General features: G+C 43.0%; 1 protein-coding gene across 1 annotated transcript in view; it reads left to right on the forward strand.

Moving 5' to 3' along the window:
* LOC138604643 (large neutral amino acids transporter small subunit 4-like) overlaps positions 1-21011 on the forward strand; it is a 36833-nt gene that overhangs the window by 4202 nt on the left and 11620 nt on the right. Inside the window, exons 3-6 of the mRNA XM_069676598.1 lie at positions 7462-7672; positions 7764-7819; positions 8081-8157; positions 20365-20457. Coding sequence (XP_069532699.1) covers positions 7462-7672; positions 7764-7819; positions 8081-8157; positions 20365-20457 — 437 coding nt within the window. The remainder of the gene's footprint in view (positions 1-7461; positions 7673-7763; positions 7820-8080; positions 8158-20364; positions 20458-21011) is intronic.

Genomic DNA, 21011 nt, shown 5'->3' on the forward strand with positions numbered 1-21011 from the left:
AGCAAAAGGGTGGCTCAGAACCACCTTCAAAGCAGACAGATCACATCAGGTTATTTTATTGTTGTTTTATTCTGTCCTTTAAGATTAAAGGCAGCAGAGGCAGCTGCTCCACTCAGTGAGGCTTTATTAGTTTCCTCCTAGACCGTACTTTGTAACCACTCATTGTCACAGCAGCGATGTAAGTCAGACCAAAACATGCTAAAATGACAGCTTATCTTCATTTCCGTCATCAGCGAGGTTTTCAGTTGTCTTCATTTCCGTGCAAGCAGATGGACGTGTGAATGAGTCCATTCATCCCTTCATTCTCCACAGCGCCCATCACACAGACTGTCTCTTTGATCCGCTGATTCAGTCTCTGTCTGAGTATTTCTCGCTTTGTTTCCTACAAAGGAGCAGTGATGAAAGCCTTGCAGGGTTAATTTGTGCATAAGAAGTCTTATAATGGATTTATCCCCCTCACACACACATAGGGTCATCATATGACCCAATCTGAGGCCACTGTTGTTGACCATATTCACGTGGCGGCCATTTATCTAACATGTTGCTCAGATGGGATTGGTATCTAAAGCTAACGTGCTGTTACAATGTTGTTGTGCTGTGTTCCAGCTTTGCTAATTTTATCACGTAGATAATCGTTTCACTCCTTCCTGAGACGAGCAGCTGAAAAAATATTAAATAGTGAAAACCTGGTGGGACGTTGAGCTATATTTTAACAATAAACAACATGTTTGATAAACCATTAGCTTCTGTTTGACATCAGCTAACGTTAGCATTCAAATGCTCCTCGTGTTACACGTTATAAAAGGAACCACTTAAATTCCTTGATAACTTATCTTGGAATTTACACTTTTCCTTGTATAGCCTTCTGGGAAGCTAAATTGTTAGCATAGCCTACCTAGTTAGCATGCTAACCCTGCAGTAGCAAACAGTACGGTTAGCTTGGAATTTAAGCCTTTACTGTTGTATCCTATAACACTCTTAACCAGTGACGTTAGCTAGCAAGTAGTTGACTCTAACTAGCTCGTCAACTTGGTCTGTATTAACTCCTCATAGGTGACTGATTTCTTGCTCTTTCAATGAACACAACATGTTTAATTTACCATGAATGGAAGCTAACGATCCACTGGTGTTTTATTAAATTGTTTATTGATTGGATTAAGTATCTCTCTTGCCATTGACTCAGCTCTGACCGCAGTGACCTGACCCCACATCAGCAGCTTTGGTGTTTACTTGTACAGCTCAGGTTAAGTAGGTGCAACATACATTGTTTTTGTCAGGTCAAGTAGGTTGACGTTGTTTTTAAGGTGAAACCTGAGAACTTCTTACAGTCTAGTCAGTGGCTTCGTTTGTCCTCAGGGCAAAGAAATGTGCAAACGTGCAGCACTGAGCTGCTTCTGGTTTGCAAAATCTGCAGCTGCAGCTGCTTCATGACATTTTTGGCATTGTTTGCAGCAAGTTTAGCAGAACCCTGCTGCTGTTGTTTTGAATTATTTTCAGTTGTTGTTTTCAGTTAGAGTCGAAAAAGGTCAACCTATCATTTAATCAGCTTTTACAGGGTTTTGCAGCATCATCTTGAGCTCTGCTAACTGAAATGTTCACTAATCTACTATTCACTGTTAAAGTGTATATATATGTAGTACGTTCAAAACACGTCTCTGACATCGTTTAGTGGCAACTGTTGTAGCAGTAACGTTAAAGTTAGTAGTCAGTAGTGAGTTTGCAAAAATGACAATGATGGTTACAGCTGTCTCGAGCATCGCTGAAGTGGTTGCCATAGGTTACACATAGTGATATGCATAGCGTCGCCCCGTCCATTAACGGGATTGGCTCCTTAGGTTTGTGACGTCTCAAACCTGCCAATCTGAAAACGTGTTGTTCAGCCTGTCCTTGGTACACTGCAGTTTAAAACGGGCCAAGCCAAAAGCAAGCAACAGAAAACAATTTAGAAAACAGGTGATGCTCTACTGGGTTACTTAAGCTGTATATTCTGAGTCAGCAACTTAGCTTACATTACCGTTGTTTTGGCGTTGAATGTATTGTGTGCATGGAGAAATGAAAACACTAAAGGCTGACAGGAAACTTTCAAAGACTGTGCTGGAAAAAGCATCATTTTATCACCTGTTTTCAAGTCAAGTCAACAATTTAGATCAGATGTAGTGAATGGATCACCAGACTTTTTCTCTCGCCTCTCAGGGCTTCATGAATTATGCAAACTGGGATTGAAAATTTGATCGCTGCGTTTATTGCATTGTATCTGGACCATCTATTATGGGGTCTAAAAGCACAACTAAAGGGAGGACTACTGCTGAATAATTGATCTGTTGCACACAATTCAGCATGGCAGTAAATAAGAATAAAGCACGTCAGCATATGTGTCAGAAATACACATAATATTGTATGTTCTGATGAAGGTATTTTACACAGAGAGGTCAGACAGGAGGCAGGACAGAGGTTTGAGTTTGCATGTTCATATGTCTAACTGTGCTCTGTTTTAAACATCATGCTCTTTCTCCTGTTTGTGAAACTCTGCTGTTGTTCAGCCGCTCAGCACAGCTTGCTCTCCCACGGCTGTGTTGTGGTTTCGTAGCCTACGTGTGTGCCACACAGTAGACACAGAAAGATGCACATTCCTTGATCTAAATCATCACCTGCTCTCACCTCCCTCTTCGTCTCGTGAGTCCTCCCGTCTGCACGGTTCTTTCGCTCAGGTTCTTGGTTGTTTCTGAAAGATTAGAGAAGCTTGTTTGTGGTCTGTGCGAGCTAAGCGGACGTCGTTGCCAAAAAGGAAAACAGTTGGGGATTTGAGTAGCTGCAGTAGCCTGCACATTTGTTAGTAAATGACCTTTGAACCCTATTTTGACCCCATAACCTTTGCATAATAGTGAATGTACTCTATAAGCAGCCGAGGAGCAGAGCATCTATCTAAGAAAACCATACCTGATTTGTTGGTGTATGAACTACTATACATGTCAGGTTTGAGGCTTGTTGTTTTAATGTTTTGAGTCATGTGTCTTGGTGCTATGTAGAGGGACAACATTGACTCCAAGGAGATGTTAGTACATCCTTGTAATCATTAAACAAAACAAGTGTCAAGGAGGAGAGTCTGTTTGACATCTGCTGCGTGTAAAGGAGCGGCTCGGTGAAGAGGAAGGAGCGGCGTAAAACAAGGAATTTGGCGAAACATAAACACAGATGTTGAGGTCGAGCAGGTTTATTCAGCCTGTGAGTTTACTTCCTTGTACTTACGTGTGTGTGTCGTCGGAGTTTCTTCCCTTACTGACTCAGGTCTGCTGCAGCCATTTGATTAGTCAGCAGACGCGGCAGCTTGGGAACCAACGCTGCTGTTAGTTCAACAGTCAGCGCAATTCCCCTCAAATCAGAAGGTTGAGCGCATAATCTCCATATTGACAGCGAGGTTTGATCACAAACAGCTTTTGATAGCTGATACAGAAGCTTTTAGCCGCACTAGCGCTTCATTAGCATCGTCAAAGTCACTCCATCTCTGCGACTATTGATTGTAATCGGTGAGCATGATATTTTGACGTTCATGGTTGACAGAGGATGAACCCTGGGGGTCCTGGGTTCGTTATATCGCCCTTCATCCCCGACCACCACCCAAAGCTTCTTTGGTCTTTCTGCTCTGTCACTTGACCTCTCACGTGCTGGACGGCCGGAGTAGTTGCTCTCACATCTAATCTCCACAATCCCACTCTTTTCAAACTGTATAGCCTTAGCGCTGCTAGCATAGCTGTAGTCTTGATTGACTTTGCATTTGACAATTTTAAGGGCAAATGACCTACTTCATTGGGCAATGAAATCTTTCTCTGTAGTGATGTGTGAGTCATGAGTCATTCGTTCAAAATAAATGACTCTTTTTGCTGACTCAGGAGTCACAAGTCCTCATTTCCACTAACCCGTCACTGACTCACCCCTCCTACCTGTAACTAGCCGCTGCAAGCTGCGAATTTAAGGCGAGACCACCGTCTCAGCCTCGCCCTGTGAGAAAAACAACCACTTTGGCGCTTGTTTCAGCTCAGTACTTGCTCCAACAGGTCTGACTCGAGTTACGCGAATCACTCACTGAATCACTCACTTACTCAGTACCCGCTCTCCCTACACGGCAGGGCACAAAGCGAGCGTCACAAACCTGGGAAATGACTCGCTTTATTATCAGAAATTGATCAGTTAAGAGCTGGTTTAGCTCAGCGGTTAAATTGACAGCCATATAGGCTATAGTCCTCGATGTGGCAACCCCGGGTTCAACTCCTGCCCTCTGCCCTTTGCTGGTGTCATGCCCACTCTCTTCCCCCGTTCCCAACACCATCCACTGTCCTCTCAATAAAGACATGAAAGGCAAAAAACCTTAAAAGAAAAAGAAATTGATCATTTAGGTCCAAAAACAATCAGTAGGTCTAGAAGGTTAAATTCAATCCCCATTAATGTTAGCGGAGCGCTAAACCGCAAGTTAGCCCGATCGGGTGACGGAAGTCTTAGTGTGCATGCTCTATGGGCGCTTGGGCTGGTGGGGGATTCAAGCTCTAGGGAACTGACTCGAGTGACTCATACAAACTTGAGTTGGTGAGAAGAGTCGAACTTCCCATCTCTGTTGTTGTTGATCATAAAACAACATCTTTAATGGAGTTCTCAAAGTTATTAACGATTCGTTTCAAACCAAAACGTGTCCATTGTCTTAGTAAAATTGCGAAGTTAATTATGAAGGTCTTTTACTCTCTTACTGCATTTTTCCACATTTGTTCTTTATTTCTAGATTAGATGGACGTTTAGAAATCTTTAATGGCAACCAATCAAACTCCATTTGCTTTGATCCAGACCAAAGTTTGGATGTACTGATATCACGTGTATGACAGTAGACTCTTATAAAACTCAGATCATTACAGCTCACATCCTCATGTTACATCGAAGCCGTCTTTTCTGCAGCTGCTTGTTTTTAAATCCTCTCGAGCCCTCACTGAATTTATGTGCTGGCATTAGAACAACAAAGCAGATGTTCAGTAAGCTTTGGTACCTTTCACCCACTTGCTGTATATCCTCACACCAACTCTCTGCACCAGGATGCATTTGATATCGCATAACAGCTTCCTGTTGTTCCCCTCAGCCCTGCGACCAACGTCACCAACCCCCTCCCCTCGCTCCTTTAACCTTAAGCCGCCTCAACAGATGCAGAGATCGGCATCGCTCCCTCCTTCGAGAGCGCAGCGGGCCAGCAAAGCAGATTTTAAGTTCTCTTGTTTGTTGGATGCAGCAGGGACTTTAGCTGCTGTTGACAACTTGCCCGCAGGACTGTAATCATGAAAAACACTTGATGACTAAGTCTTTTATACCCAGCCCCCCCCTCCCTCCCCCAGACATCAAATATGCTGTAACTGCTGAGTCGGTCTCTATTGTTCTCCGGCATTTGAACCAAAAACAACTCAAGGTGAGCGAGGAGTTGTTTTCCTGCTTCGGGCCTTTTGTCCGCTGTCAGTCTGTCTGTTGATACCGACAGTTTCACCACAGGCAACAGGCTAATACAGCTGATAGACAGAAATAGACTCCACTTGAACTCAGCGGACTTTGTTTACGAGCGATCGGGCCGCGTGTGTTCTGGTGAGACTGTTCCCCTCCAACGTGCACGCAGGGGGTCAGCTCTGACTATTTCTGGCACCTGTTTACCTCGTATTGTGTTGTTTTTCCTCCGGTGTGTTTGCTTGACCTTTAATGAGGCTCCTGGCTTTTAAGTCAGCAGCTCAGCTCTATGAGAGGGAGGGGTGAATGTCCAAGCTCAGGCTTCAGAGAGGAGCATTAGAAATGTGCTCCTTTGAAAGGTGTTTATTTCAGATCGCACCAAAACCTTTAGAACAAATGAACAAGTCAGAAGGTGTTTTTAAGGTGTTGCTTTTATAATCAATACAGAGAGAAAAAGATGGTTTTTGAAGCATAACACAAACACAAAGGCTGGTTTGAAGCTCCAACTTTCAACGTTGAACAAACTCATAGCTCAGATTCAACCAATTTAAACAACATTTTAAAGATGGATAGGGATACCTTTTCAGTCAGAGATAAACTGAGCATTACTAGAAAACATAGAGCTATCGTGCTACTAGCTAGCCATTTGTTTAACGCAGTAAGTATTCAGTAGCTTTATGTTACTTAGGAAAAAGTGGAAAAATATAACAAGTTAAAAGAACTTAATTATAAGCAATAATCCAACAGAAAAGTAGATTTTATAGTGTTCTATTTTTGGATTATTATTTTAATGCATAATGTGAAAGTAGCATTCTAATAATACAGTAGTGAGGTGGAGCTAATGTAGGAACTGTTTTTGTTTTTTAATCCAAATTTAAAAACGCTAAAGAGGCTAAAGTTAGCATGCTAACACACCTGCAATCTTCTTTGACTTTGCATTTGACCATTTTAAAGGGCAAATTACCTATTTCATTGGACCATAACATTTTGTATACAGATCATATAAGATACGATAGACTTTATTGATCCCCCATTGGGGGAAATTCATTTGTTACAGCAGCTTAAAGTAAAGGACAAGGGTAAAAAAAGGTTATAGATTAAAAATTGCAAAACCAAAAGACAACAAAATACAATAATAATATTAATAGTACATATATACACTATGTGCACCTTTCACGTATTGTGGACGGTTACGTTTTTGTACCAAAACCACACACAGTGTGTAGTATGTAAACACAAGAAGGGTTTACAGGCTTGCTAGCAGCTATAGCCCTTTTGAGCTAAATGCTAACATGTGCACAATGATAACGTGCTAATGTTTACCAGGTGTAATATTTACCATGTCTGCCCTCTTTGCTATGTGTGTTAACATTTTTACCCTCGTCCTTTACTTTGAGCTGCTGTAACAAGTGAATTTCCCCCATTGGGGATCAATCAAATCTATCTTATCTTATCTTATCTTATATGATCTTTACACAAAATAGGATTTTATTGTCCAACAGAGAGTATACCGGAGGCTGCGTGGATTGTCATAAGTTTAGCAGGTGTGTTGTAATAAAGCAAAGTATTGACCCGATAATGGTGTTATATCGAAAGTTAAGAAATCACTCATTTATCAGGATTAATCTTCTGGGAACCAAGATTGTTTGTGCATTGTTTAATGGCCCTCCTTCCTATATCTGCCAAGATATTACACTAAAACCTCAAGATTTAAAAGTGTATCTTGGTGTAGACGTACTCCCAGTCATTACCAAAGTGTACATATTTACTAACTGGGTATAAAGCATCACAGTCTGGTTCCCCAACTTAAATATGTTGTGTGCAGACAATGTTACAGAATTTCTAGTTGTTGAATTTCCAAAGTTCATAGTCACTGGGAGCCACCAGTACAGCCACAGTGCGCAGCTTTAAGATCCAGTTAATCCAGTGTTTCTTTACCTGACATTTCCAGTCTGACATCCTCTCCTCTCTCCTCCCGTTCCTTCCATCATCCAGAAAACAGCACCAGCCTCAACATCACCAACATGACCACAGCTGAGCCGGAGGAGGAGTACTGGGAGATGAACGGCTGGCCCATCTGCAAGGACCAGGACGAGATGCTGAACCTGGCCTTCACTGTGGGCTCCTTCCTGCTGTCTGCCATCACCCTGCCCATGGGCATCGTCATGGACAAATACGGTCCCCGGAAGCTGCGCCTCCTGGGCAGGTAAGGCTTGAGAGAAAAACAGAAGTCAATATTTCACTTGTAAGTTGTTGTTTTTCTGTTTTTATTTATACCCATTGTTTTGTGTTCCCAGCGCCTGCTTCGCTTTCTCCTGCCTCCTCATCGCCTACGGTGCCAGTGACCCCAGCAGTAAGTGTCCCTACTCTCACGTCATCCACATTCATCACTTTAACAGCATCATATGTTCGCTCCGGGGCTGCACTGCGTCACACACTGCTGCTTTTGTAGGGCAGACATATTGTACAGCACATTGACACACAGGCACGTAGGCCCACGGTGTATTGATTCAGCGGGGACACTTTAATCAATCAAATGGGATGTGTGGGAGTACCTCGAGTCAGCAGAGCAACCACGTCTGTCTGTGTCACTAATGTGCTCTTTCTCCTGCAGATCTGTCCATCCTGATCTTCTTTGCTCTGGCGATGAACGGGTTTGGAGGCATGTGCATGACCTTCACTTCTCTGACGGTGAGTCGGAAAGCTTTATTAAGATTACAGCGCTTTCAGATTTAAGCTGCTTAAAGTTGACATTTTGTTTCACCGGCCCGTTGGTGCTTCTTGCCGCCCCCCCGAGTTCTGTTTTTAGGGATATTTATAAGAAGCTAATTTTTCGACCAAACTCTGAATTTCAATGAAAGTTCTGTTCAGTGGATTTGAAGAGGCAAAGAATCGCCGCGCTGACTTTTTGAATGAAGGTCATCTTGGTTGAACTTGGACATTCAAATGATGCTGGCAGACAGCAAACCAGCTTCAAAGTGCTGACATTTGAGGCAATGGGGCCGCGGAGTACGTGACACATTAGCTGTGCCAAAACATCTAATTTTAAACAACCTAGTTCTGCAAGAGTAGACTGCGTGCCAGAAACATATAACTCGACTTGACTAGAACACGTGCAGTATGTGTAATCGCATCGTATCGCATAGTGACTGTGATAGCTAGCTCCCTGAAAGGTAGTCAGCTAAATGATAGCAGGCCAAGTAGCCGTACGCACGAACAAAATATTTTGCTGACTTTTGCCGGCATGTTAAAGCTAGTTAGCGCCTTAGCTGGACAGCCACAGTATCTCCCAATTAACACTTGCAACTAGTTTTATAAATCACCCATATTACTTATTAGAATATAGGTCGTCTGAGGTTGTGTTTGGTATGTGCTACTCTCTTTACATGTGGGTTGTTGTTTGTTTTTCGAGTCCAAGACTAATTTCTTGACAGGGACGATAAAGTTTATCGTATTGTCGCGGCTCGTATCGTATCGTATCGTATCGTATTGTATCGTATCGTATTGTATTGTGACTCAAATAAAAGACCCTGTTATGCTCCAGCTTGTGAGGGGAAAGGGAAGCAACGTAAAACCAGTTGTTTTTTGGTAAAAACAAAAATTATTTATTAACAAAGAAGAGACAAAAAAGTGAGACGAAATACAACTGATAACGGGCCTGTGCATGCTGCTCAAATCAAAATAGGACTTTAAACTAGAGCTAATTTATCTTCTCAGAGTGAAACAAAATACAAATAAAACCTGAGTAACTATACTGACTAACTGAACCAAACAACAAGTGAAACAGCACCCCTGATCCTAACGCCAGTGTGTGTAATTAATGAAAGTAATCTAATCCCTGGCCCTGTCCAGGTACCAAAAGCGAGTGCCTCAGAATAACAAAACACCACAACTCGTTCCGCTTAGATCGACGCACAACTTCTAAAAGAGATTACACAAACGAGAGGCGCGTTAAGAGCTGCACCCCGAATGACGAGCTGGCCATACTCTTGGGTGAGATCAATGAGCTCAGAGCTCATCAATGAGTAGAGGTGGGACTCGCAGGGTAACTCATGATACAATGGGGCCGTGGAGTCTGTAACACATTAGCTGTGCCAAAACATCTAATTTTAAACAACCTAGTTCTGCAAGAGTAGACGGCGTGCCAGAAACATATAACTCAGCTTCGATGTGGCAACGAGTTTTCCCTTTGACTAGAACACATGCAGTATGTGTAATCGTATCGTATCATATCGTATCGCATAGTGACTGTGATAGCTAGCTCCCTAAAAGGTAGTCAGCTAAATGATAGCAGGCCACGTAGCCGTGCGCACAAACAATATATTTTGCTGACTTTTGCTGGCATGTTAAAGCTAATTAGCGCCTTAGCTGGACAGCCACAGTATCTCCCAATTAACACTTGCAACTAGTTTAATAAATCACCCATATTACTTATTAGAATATAGGTCGTTTGAGGTTGTGATTGGTATGTGCTACTCTCTTTACATGTGGGTTGTTGTTTGTTTTTCGAGTCCAAGACACATTTCTCTACAGGGACAATAAAGTTTACGCTGCTTTACAATAAAGCAGCATAAAAAGGTTTGTCAAAACGAGTGTATGCACGAGTACTGTATGTTACTGTATGTCATAGCGTGTGTGTGTTGTTGTAGCTGTGGAGGGCTGCTAACCCGCAGCAGGTTGAGTTACAGCTCCCTGCAGGCCTCGACAAATGTTTCGTTTATACCAGGGCCTCGGCGCGAGTATCAGCAGGTCGTATTTTCCTCGAAAACAAAATGTGATAAGAAGTCAAAGCCCTGGTTGCAAACTGGTGGACATTATACTTGACATAAATGACTAAAAAGCCTTTATTGTAGTGGCTAAATCATGAAAAGAAAGACACGTTTGGGCCGTAGATTTTCCTCTGGGCTATAAAAACAGACTTCATATTTCAATCTTTGGCTCCTTCCTCTCCCTGCCCTTTCCTGGATCTCTGGGTGAAGGGTTACTCCAGAGGAAAACAGCTATTTTAAGACACCTGTAACCTTTATTTTTCAGGGAGTTAAAAGCTCTGACGCAGCATGTCGGGCATCATGACTCACTGAATCTCAGCAGGTCAAGGTCACCCAGCCGTTCCCCCTGTTTATGTGTGCATTTCGGTCATTATTCTACCTTAATCTGACAAGGAATATTCCCTTTGAGATGCAGCAGAGAGCAGCATAAAAAGGTTTCATATAAAGAACAAACAAAAGACTTTAAACAAATAACTCCTGCAACTTTCTTTCTTGCACATACCAAGACGAGGGTGCAAAAACTTTAAAACCAAAGACAGGGCGAGTTTGAGGAATATCTTATCGTATCGTCTCGGCTCGTATCGTATCGTATCGTATCGTATCGTATCATCTCGTCTCAGCTCGTATCGTATTGTAGCTCATCAATGAGTAGAGGTGGGAATCGCAGGGTAACTCACGATACAATACGTGATACGTGGCCTACAATAACAATAATATCACGATACAGTGCAAGAGTGTGCAAGATATTGCCTAACATAAGCCATTGTAGAGCCAAATGTAGCGGCCAAACGTCAGTATAAAGTTAAGTGACTCCAAAGCCGGATGAAAGTTGTTGACAGAAAGTTTTAGATAAAATTTCAATGTCAGGAAATCAAAAAAAAACCTGCTACTTAGACTTCCTATGCTGGGAAATCAACCGAAAAGATTGGGAGGAGATTTTAAAAGACACATTGTAGAGATGAAGAAGAGAGCTTGGCAGGGGAGTGGATTAGAGCCCTGTGAAGTGACAACATCAGACACTAAGGGAGAGAGGACAAAACAAGAGGGTCAAAGGACACAGAGAGAGAGAGAGAGAGAGAGAGAGAGAGAGGCGTCAGAGAGAGCGTCTGAAAACATGGACGGAGGAGGAGACGGAGACAGACGGCTGAGCAGTGCACAAGAGACCACTGGGAGTGAAGCATGAGCAGTGATGCGGAGGGGTTGAGTGCATACGGAAAGCCAGTGGTCGGGATGATCTCATCAGTCAGAGAAAGTGCTGCATCACAGGAGAGGCCACGTGAGTGAGAGACATAGGGAGAGAGCGGCGTTGAAGAGAGCGGGTCTGCATTTGTGATCTATTATTCACTCACTCGTGCGCTGCTGCTGCCGCCGCTGCTGCTCAGGCTGGGAGCCAAAAAAAGACCTCTCCTTATTACTATTTCATACACACAGAACACATGGATCCCAGTGTGTGTGTGTGTGTGTGTGTGTGTGTGTTATTGATTGCTTACAGATGTGTGATTGATATGACAGGACAATAGAGTGTATTGAAGGTGATTGTTAGGGTTCATCTGGTCTTTAGAAAATGCAGTTTATACGATAAACATGTAAAAAAAAACGTAACGAGAGGTACGTTATTTTGTTATTGCATGGGAGATATGTCTTTGCAACACTTTGCCACTTGCAGCCTGAACAGTCGGTTACTTTATCACAAAGCGCAGAGACAGTCTGTCGCCGAGGAGACAAACAGGAAGCGGCGACAGGGGAACTGAGTGTGTGTGTGCGTCTCTCCACCCATGCCTCCTCTGCTTCCTATTCAGGCTGCCCACAGGGACCCTGACCGACACACACAAACACAAAAACACAAAAGTTGCTCAGCTGGTTTCAACCCTCTGCAGACCCCCCCGACTCACTCACCCACCCACCACTCAGCCGGGTTGTTTTTGTCTTCTCTGGTTTCAGCTGCTCCCTCTCAGCAAGGCCGGACCTGCACACGACTGTCAAAACGAGTGCATGCACGAGTACTGTATGTTACTGTATGTCATAGCGTGTGTGTGTTGTTGTAGCTGTGGAGGGCTGCTAACCCGCAGCAGGTTGAGTTACAGCTCCCTGCAGGCCTCGACAAATGTTTCGTTTATACCAGGGCCTCGGCGCGAGTATCAGCAGGTCGTATTTTCCTCGAAAACAAAATGTGATAAGAAGTCAAAGCCCTGGCTGCAAGCTGGTGGACATTAAACTTGACTAAAAAGCCTTTATCGTAGTGGCTAAATCATGAAAAGAAAGACACGTTTGGGCCGTAGATTTTCCTCTGGGCTATAAAAACAGACTTCATATTTCAATCTTTGGCTCCTTCCTCTCCCTGCCCTTTCCTGGATCTCTGGGTGAAGGGTTACTCCAGAGGAAAACAGCTATTTTAAGACACCTGTAACCTTTATTTTTCAGGGAGTTAAAAGCTCTGACGCAGCATGTCGGGCATCATGACTCACTGAATCTCAGCAGGTCAAGGTCACCCAGCCGTTCCCCCTGTTTATGTGTGCGTTTCGGTCATTATTCTACCTTAATCTGACAAGGAATATTCCCTTTGAGACGCAGCAGAGAGCAGCATAAAAAGGTTTCATATAAAGAACAAACAAAAGACTTTAAACAAATAACTCCTGCAACTTTCTTTCTTGCACACACCAAGACGAGGGTGTAAAAACTTTGCAGCTACAGAAAGTTTTAGTCGTCAGTAGAAACTTTAATCCGATCTCATCCTTTCTTTGTCTCTGCTCCTTTCTTGCAACCTCAGAACTGCACAAACCAGACTGTTTTGCTCAGTGCTGTCTGCCTTATCATATCCTTGCTCGACTTCCTCGTTCCCTCCTGTTGATGCACACTCAGCACTCCCCGCGATGGAAAAAACAGGGAGTGAAGCTGAGAGGAAGAGGAGGAGGAGGAGGATGGGGGTGCTTATTCATCCCCTCTCTGCTCTTCATTCCTCCTATTTTTGTGCTTGTAAACAGCTTCATGTTACGGAGAATCTCTCCCATTTCTCATGAAATGTTTCCCAACAGACCCCTTGTACATTGAATACCCACACCCAGAGGCAGAGCAGAGCTGAAGCTCCTCCTCTTGTCCGTCGCCCTGCTTGTGGCACGTGTTGGAGCCCCCTCTGTTTCCTGGTTGGGTCTACAAGTGTGCAGCTCTGCTCGCTGGCCTGATCTACTTTCTGCCAGATGCTTTGTAATGTGCATTTCCTCTGCTCCCAATCCCTTTTTTTCTGTGTCAGCGTGACCATCTGGGAACACTCTTACAAGCTCATTTATCGTCACAATGATTCACAGCGTTAAAACAAACAACAACGCTGCCATAAGTGTGTTTTTATGGTTGAGAAATCTAAACCTCCTGCATATTTTCTCCGCTAATGAGCGAAACGTTAAGGTGGAGCTTGAAGAAAAACATGAAGTGATTTCTTGTTAGGTGGAAAATTTATGAGGTGCAAACACAGTGCTTCATTCAGGTCGGCGACGGGATGAGAGCAGTGAGATCAGCCCGAGCACTATTTTTACCCTGGTGGAGATGGCAGGGCGAGATGGAGGAAGTACAGTATTTGCTCTGTGTGCTACACGTGACCACATGAATTGAAGGGAAGAGGGGAAAAAAAGGATGAACGAGTGCCAAAGGTCAAGAGTTGCTGAGTAATTTGAGATACGACCGAGCCAGACAGAGCGGCAGTCGCTATCAGGCCCATGTGGATGTGGCTTTGTGAAGTTATGTGAACTGCGGTTCCAGGAGGTAGATGGACGTCAGTTTGGGGGTTTTTTTTCTGTGCAGCTGGAGTATCTGATAATCCTTCCAGGACACAGAGGGCTCTCCACCCTTCCAAGAACTTATGTCTCGTGGAAATGTTTTCTGGTGTTGAAGCGACTGGTAAAAGTCCAAAAAACATCAAACTGGACTTCTTATTTGAGGGAGTGAAAGATGACGTCAGGTCGATGGAGGTATGCAGGCAGTCTGGTGTTCTTCAGCTCGTGTTTGCTAACACAGATCACTTGGCTGCTCTTTATGATGGATGGAGTTCTATCCTGTGTTTCAGGACAGGACCAGTCAAAGCTGGTTCTAAGTGGTCCAGCAGCCGGCAGCTGAAGTTTCCACATGCTGCAGCAATCCCTCTTCCCTTTTTCATTTCTCTCTTCTGCCCTTTGAAATGACTCTGTCCAGTTTCCTCTTTTCCTTTTGCCTGTAGGCCCAGCATGCTGTCTTGTTCCCTCCCAGGCCTCTTTGTCACGTTAGCTTCAGTCTTTTCCATTTCCCTTTTCAACACTCAGCACTCACTCTTATCCAGAGTGACGTTCAAAAGTGCAGGATGGACAAAAAGGTTGCCGTCAGGGGAAACTTTTGACTAAGCAACTTTCCAAACTGGATAGGGATGTGTCAACATGACATACTTAACACCCCATTGAATACTTTCACAAAATAAATGTACGTGTTAGTACATGGGAACATTTACCCACAGGAATAAGGGTTTAAAAAAACACACCTACACTTTAGAAAAGACTGTTTTGCCTGGAGCCCTGCTGAAATATCATCAACTAGCATTAATGTAATACTCAGGTGTAAAGTGTTCGAAGCATTCACCTCCTTTCACTGCACTGATAACATTTATCACTCACACCCAAACAAGATCAAATCCCAGCTGAACTGGTTTCAACAGGAAAACAACAAGAAAACTTGGCGGCCATCTTCCTCTGAAGAACAGCAACTAAGAAGACAATGGATAGAAAAAATCTGTTAGGACATAACGCCATATATTAGGTTAGAACAACGTATTTGATGACTCATAATTGATGACTCATAGCTACTGTTATCAACCAATTCCTATCAAATAGTAATGTTATTACTGTTGGCTAGGAATTGGTCAAATGCTAACAATAACTGTAGATAAAGAGTAATCAATTATTTTACGTTGCTAACATTACTGTTAGCTACGAATGTACTACAAGAAAGGTAGCTAATGAGTTAGCTACCTTGCATAACTCTATAACTGTAAATATAAATGCTAATGTCAAGATGCTAACATACCCACAATGACATGCTAATGTTTTGCAGATACATCGTTTACTATGTTTACTTTCTAGGCAAGCTCGTTAGCATGCTAATATCTGTTTATTATCAGGTTGGGTTAAGCAAGTTCAGTAGTTTTAACCTGCTTTACTGTTCCCTCTGAAGCCCTGTTTTTATTGGCTAATCCAGTGACATTTAAATGCACTTGCATCATTCCAGGACATTTTGGCAAAGCCCCCAAAAGAAACGTTTTACAAGGAAGACTTTTGTTTTGTTTAAGAGATTGGCTGTTAATTTAAAAGTTCAGTTCAAGTTTATAGGTGTTAGCCAACAGTCTTAAACCAAATAACCTGCGGACTCATGGCAAACTGTGGTGCTTGTATTAAACACTGAGTCACCTGGATGCTGTTTAAACAAAACCCTGAAATGCAACGCCTGTAACCCCCTCCCTGCACCTGCTCCTAACCGAACCAGCCACCGAACCCTGATCTCTTATCTCCAGGTGACTGAAGCTAAAACAGACCTTTAGTGGCTGTCCAAACACTGAGCCCATCTGTGTGTGTACGCTTCAACTCTCTGCTTGGATACACTGTGACCAGAGAGCTAACAAAGGGACAATTCACTGAAGAGGCAACAACAAAGTAGATGGTGGGCATTATTATTTTAAAGAGGTGTCTATACAAAGGACTGCTCTCAGTCCTTTTTCCCATCGAGGTATCGTCACCATTTTCCCTGGAGATGCATAAAAAGAATGTACTAATTGATATATTTGTAATGCAGGTGAGATTAGGACACTTGTGGAAGCAGTTAGGAGATTAGAAAAGCCTGTGTTTAATGAGGTAGAAAAGGGTAGATGAGGGAACGAGGTGAAACTTCCAGAACAAACAGCACTACATAATCACATACCGTAACTTTGACGGAGGAGAAACACAGGCAGCTCATTCCTTTGATAGTTAGAAACTCAACAGGAAAGGCCGCGGCTCTCTGAGGACAAATCTTGTTTTCATCTTTAAATACTTTGATTTTTGAGCTGGCATTTTGGAAAGATCAAATGGACGGTGGTTTGCCATGAAATTTGGTACAAAGGAAGAACGAGAATACAATGAGTATGTTAGCATTAAGTCCAAAGAAACAGTTGTTTTGAGCAGGTGTTCATCCTCACAAAGCACTGTCTTCTTTAACTGAAAATACACTTGTAGATTAGCATTCGAGAGCATTATCCTGCCTCGAGCACGGCGTTAAGAGAGCTTATCTATGCTCCCAGGGTGCTATGTTCCCTAGCTTAATATCCTTTTAAAAGAACACATTAAGGAATCTTCAAAGGATTTTATGTTCTCAGCAAAGTTCTCTTGACTGTAGGCATTTATATCTAAACGATGGCTGGTGCAAACCCCTTTTAAAATGTCTGTGTGCAAAGATTGCGCTTGACAAACTCGTAAAATGTTAGCTAACATAAGACCCTGGGAAACATGGGACCCTGGGAACAAAGAGTCCCAGATGGAAAATGTATACGTACATTAGCTGGCAAGTTTCCACCGGCCCAAAAGATCACCTACAATGTCAACTGTTTATTTTTAACAGCAGTGGCATTTATGATGTCTGTTATCCTCTGACTGTGTACAGTTGCTGTACAGTGAGTGTTTTATTGTGTCTGTTAGCGCCTGAAGCTACAACACATTCTTTGTCCTCCGCTGTTTAACAGACACATTCACCTGTCTGCCTGACTGATGTGTTATTGACTCCAGCTACAAAAACACTGTTATCTGCTCCTCGTCAAGCCTGACAGCTGCTCCTCCTATCAATACACTCACTCGCACACTAAACTCACGAAGCTGAACCCATTAATCCCTACTTCTTCTTTCATAATTAGCCGACCAAACCGGTTTGTAGCATGTTTTTGGGAAACAGTGGTCTCAGCAGCTGACTGTGACTCAGGCCTATTAACCCAGAAACCTCCCGGTGTGACGTAACGGCTCAGCATCACAAGGACTTGAGGTTTTATTCACGTTTCGACATGTTTCTGCACACACAGACGGTCTGAGGTTTTGCTCTGGCTCTGACTGTTCGCTCACGTGATTTTGTTGTTTTTCCCATTCATCCATGTGCTCGTAGACAACTTTGCCGGTGGCTTCAATCCTGCCAAACTAACCTGTTCCCAGAGTGAATAAACAAGCCAGGGTGTATTTACGGGGAGAGACTCAGAGGAGGTGAATGACAGGGAGGTTATGGACTGAGACACACACTGCACACACACACACACCTTGTTACTCTTGACGGGAAACTGTTTATTGGTTCAAATCGTGACTTAGGGACGGATTGTAAAACTTTTAGGGGCTACAACTTTTAAAAACAAGCATTATTATTGTTTTCTGTGAAATCTTCCTTCACCCTCCCAACAACGTGTCGAAGTTATAGAACAAATTAGTTACAGATAAGTTAAGCAAAGTCTAGGTAGGTTGCCTCAAGTGATGTCATTTGAGTCACCATGGGGCTGAACATTAAAACAATCTTAGGGTGTATATTTAGAAAGAAAGCTACTTATCTCTGGCTGAGGCTAGCGACTTTAGGCTACGTTAGCGACTAGCATAACACAATCGATATCTCCAACTGAACTGTGGGCAGTCGAATTGCATTTTGGGTAATGTAGGCACTAGGTTTGGACAAGTTAGTCTCTTAGTAGCTGGTCCCCGTGTAGCACAAGTCTTATCTCCACACTGTGAGTCTTTGTCAGCGCACCGTACAGGTTATTTTTTCCTTCATGCTAACGTTAGCAAAAGCTAATGCTCTGGCTCTTGAACTGCTCAAGCAATGAAAGCTGTTTTACAGTTAAGGAAGGCTTTATTAAGTTGAGTTAAATTTGGGCCACCAAATTTAGGGACTTTAAAAAGATATGTGTACATAGTTTATTAATGTTCATTTATATTTTTGTTAATGTTATTGTTTCTTGACAGTAAGAGCACTGTTGTTGAGTTAATTTCCCTGGATTTTTTTCTGTTCTATGTTTACTTTTATGCATCTCTTGTCCAACATGGTGATAAACTCCAGCTCTGATTCAGATGTTGGCCCGAGGGACCAGTGCTTTAACATATTAGCATCTTTCCCTGCCGTCCATCATCTGTCTGGCAATGTTATTAAAGTGCTCTGCTAAATCTTCAGCTTCTCATTTCTTAATGGACCTCTAAAGCACGCTACCAATGCACACACCAATAAAACCCTGATGCAGAGTACGCTCCACATTTTCATCGAAGACTTCTGATATTTATAGAGCTCTTGCACAAGACTGGACGTGAAAAGTGACCCATCATCACACGCCAGAAAATGAGGAACTGAGCAGTGAGGGGAATCTGAACCTGATTACTCTGCATAGCTATCGCAGTCTTGATTCATCATGACTGCATCACGTCTGCTGAGCTAGACACAAGCTGAGCTGGTCATTTGGCGTCTCTTCTTTTCCACACAAACTGGGTCAAATGTCGGCCATCTTGCCCCTGCTGTTGTCAGGCAGTGCGTGTCCTCCTGTAAGGTGTCATTACTGGATTCTTTTGGGGAGTTGGGGCCCTTGTTACTTTGGATGTTGTAGCCGTTTTTGTAGCTCACCTTTGGTCCAATTAATGTTGGAAGTGACGTCTCCCTGGGGTGAAGGGACTCACGCGTCTGCCTAACAAGCTGCACCCCTGTGGTGAACACAGCGGCCGGATTCATGGACAGATGAGGGCAAGGGGAGAGGGACTGGAGGGGAACTCTGTGTTTAGTTTTGACCTATATTCACTGTAATTTAACTATTAAATTTCCTCTCCTGCGTGTTTACACGTAATATTTTCCATATGGAATGAATTAAACATCCCACTGGCAGGGGAAATAATCTGTTGGCCACATGTTGCTCACTGTTGTTTTTGACTTCTTAAGGACACTACTTAGGGTTTGAAGTTGCCTGATTAAGGACAACTTGTGCTCTCGTCCGGAGTTGCAAGATTTTCTGGCTTTTCTCTCTGCTGTGGTTCAAATACTGGAACAAAAACAAAGCCAGAAACACACTGCTGCGGAGAGAACAGGGAGTGCTTGTGGTGACAAGCCTATCAATCGTCAATAATGTAGAGCACTGGGGTGAAATATTTGCCAGCATGGGCGTCGCTCGCTACATTTTTAACATTGAGAGATCTTTTTGTGACTTGAAGTGGACTGTAGAGAAAGTATCAACAAAGATGTGCAAGCTAACGTGCTTTTCACCCAGTAAAACTATTTATCTACTGTACTTAACTAAACGGAATCATAGATATAATCTGGGCTAACAGCAGAGAATCTGTCGTCACACGCAGACTACAGAGATTTAAAGCAACGCTGACATATTTACAGCAGCTAATGTTGACACAAGCGTAAGTTTACAAGAGGAATATGAGCGTTAGAAAGTCAACAAATGGAGTCAAAATGTCTACAAAACCAGAATATCTAAGTCAAGTTTGCTGATATTTAACACCAGAGGCTAAACAGTCATACGAGACTAAGTAAGGCCGCAACAGCAAAGCTCCTGAGTGAATGAATCAAGCAAAGGTTCGTTTTAATTCCTGATGAATCCAACCTTTCATTTTGCAAAGCAGAACACAACAAACCAACAAAAACAAACATGCAGGTTTGGGAGTCCAGCTAACCCGTAAATTGACTCTTCACCAATAGACCTTGCACATCCTCACATCCTCTTCCAAGCCGTTTCTATCAGACTGAATCCAACTTTTAATTTAGTGCTTTGCTCTCCGTCAAAACATGCGTCGTCTGTCTTAATGTCAGTAGGACATGTTCTGTTTCCTAAAATTGCAGCACAGTGTTTGTTTCATCCACTGAAGCACTTTTTCTAAGAAGGCTTTTTTTCCAGGCCAGTCGGTGCGTCTGCATGTTGTATTAGCGGATAATTGATTTTTCTCCTTCGGGCCTGAGGCTGATAGAGTTTCACAGTGATGTAAATCATATTCAAAAGTTCCATCGAGTACAAGATCAGCCGCAGTGCTTTTAAAAGGATTCATTAGACATCACTTATTTATATGTGCTTATTTGAACCTGCTGTGTATTCTGTTTAAGTTATTAATCTCATCTATACTTTGTGCTCCCTCTACAGCTCCCTAATATGTTTGGAGACCTGAGGTCGACCTTCATTGCTCTGATGATCGGATCCTACGCCTCCTCTGCTGTCACTTTCCCCGGCATTAAGGTAATGTTTGATTTGTGCAGGAAATTACATCACCTGGATCTTCATTTAAAGAGGGGGTATTATGCTGTTTAACATTTTAAGACATATATATATATAATTTAATAATGTTGGATGTCCAGACTAAACGTGGGTGAAGTTTAAAATCTGTAGGTAAAAGTATGTTGCAGTAATCCCCAGGCTTCTCAGCTCAGTCTGCAGGCTGCTGTGAACGCCAGGTTTTTCTACACTCTGCACTTTGTGATGTCACAAGGCTTCAGAGAGCTGGCCAATCAGAAGAAAGTGGGCTTGTAGGGGCAGGGTTTCTTAAAGGGACACAGCTGGCTGAGTTTTTTACGCTGTAAATTATGCTAAGCTACTCCACAGGTATCACAGAGTGAAATATGAAGCTTTAAATTAGCATAATACCCCCCCTTTAACCATTTTTCCCCCCTCATCCGTCACATAAGGACTCCTTTCAAAAAGGCGGTACTCTGACAGAATGAAAACACCGCTACAGCTGAATGGGATATTGATTCTCCATTAAAGTGTGTCTGTTTTGGTGCCATCTGTCCACC

This window comes from Semicossyphus pulcher, unplaced genomic scaffold (assembly GCF_022749685.1).
Source record: "Semicossyphus pulcher isolate SPU_LCO1_2020_fin unplaced genomic scaffold, fSemPul1.0.p SCAF_26, whole genome shotgun sequence".
NCBI classification, from domain to species: domain Eukaryota; kingdom Metazoa; phylum Chordata; class Actinopteri; order Labriformes; family Labridae; genus Semicossyphus; species Semicossyphus pulcher.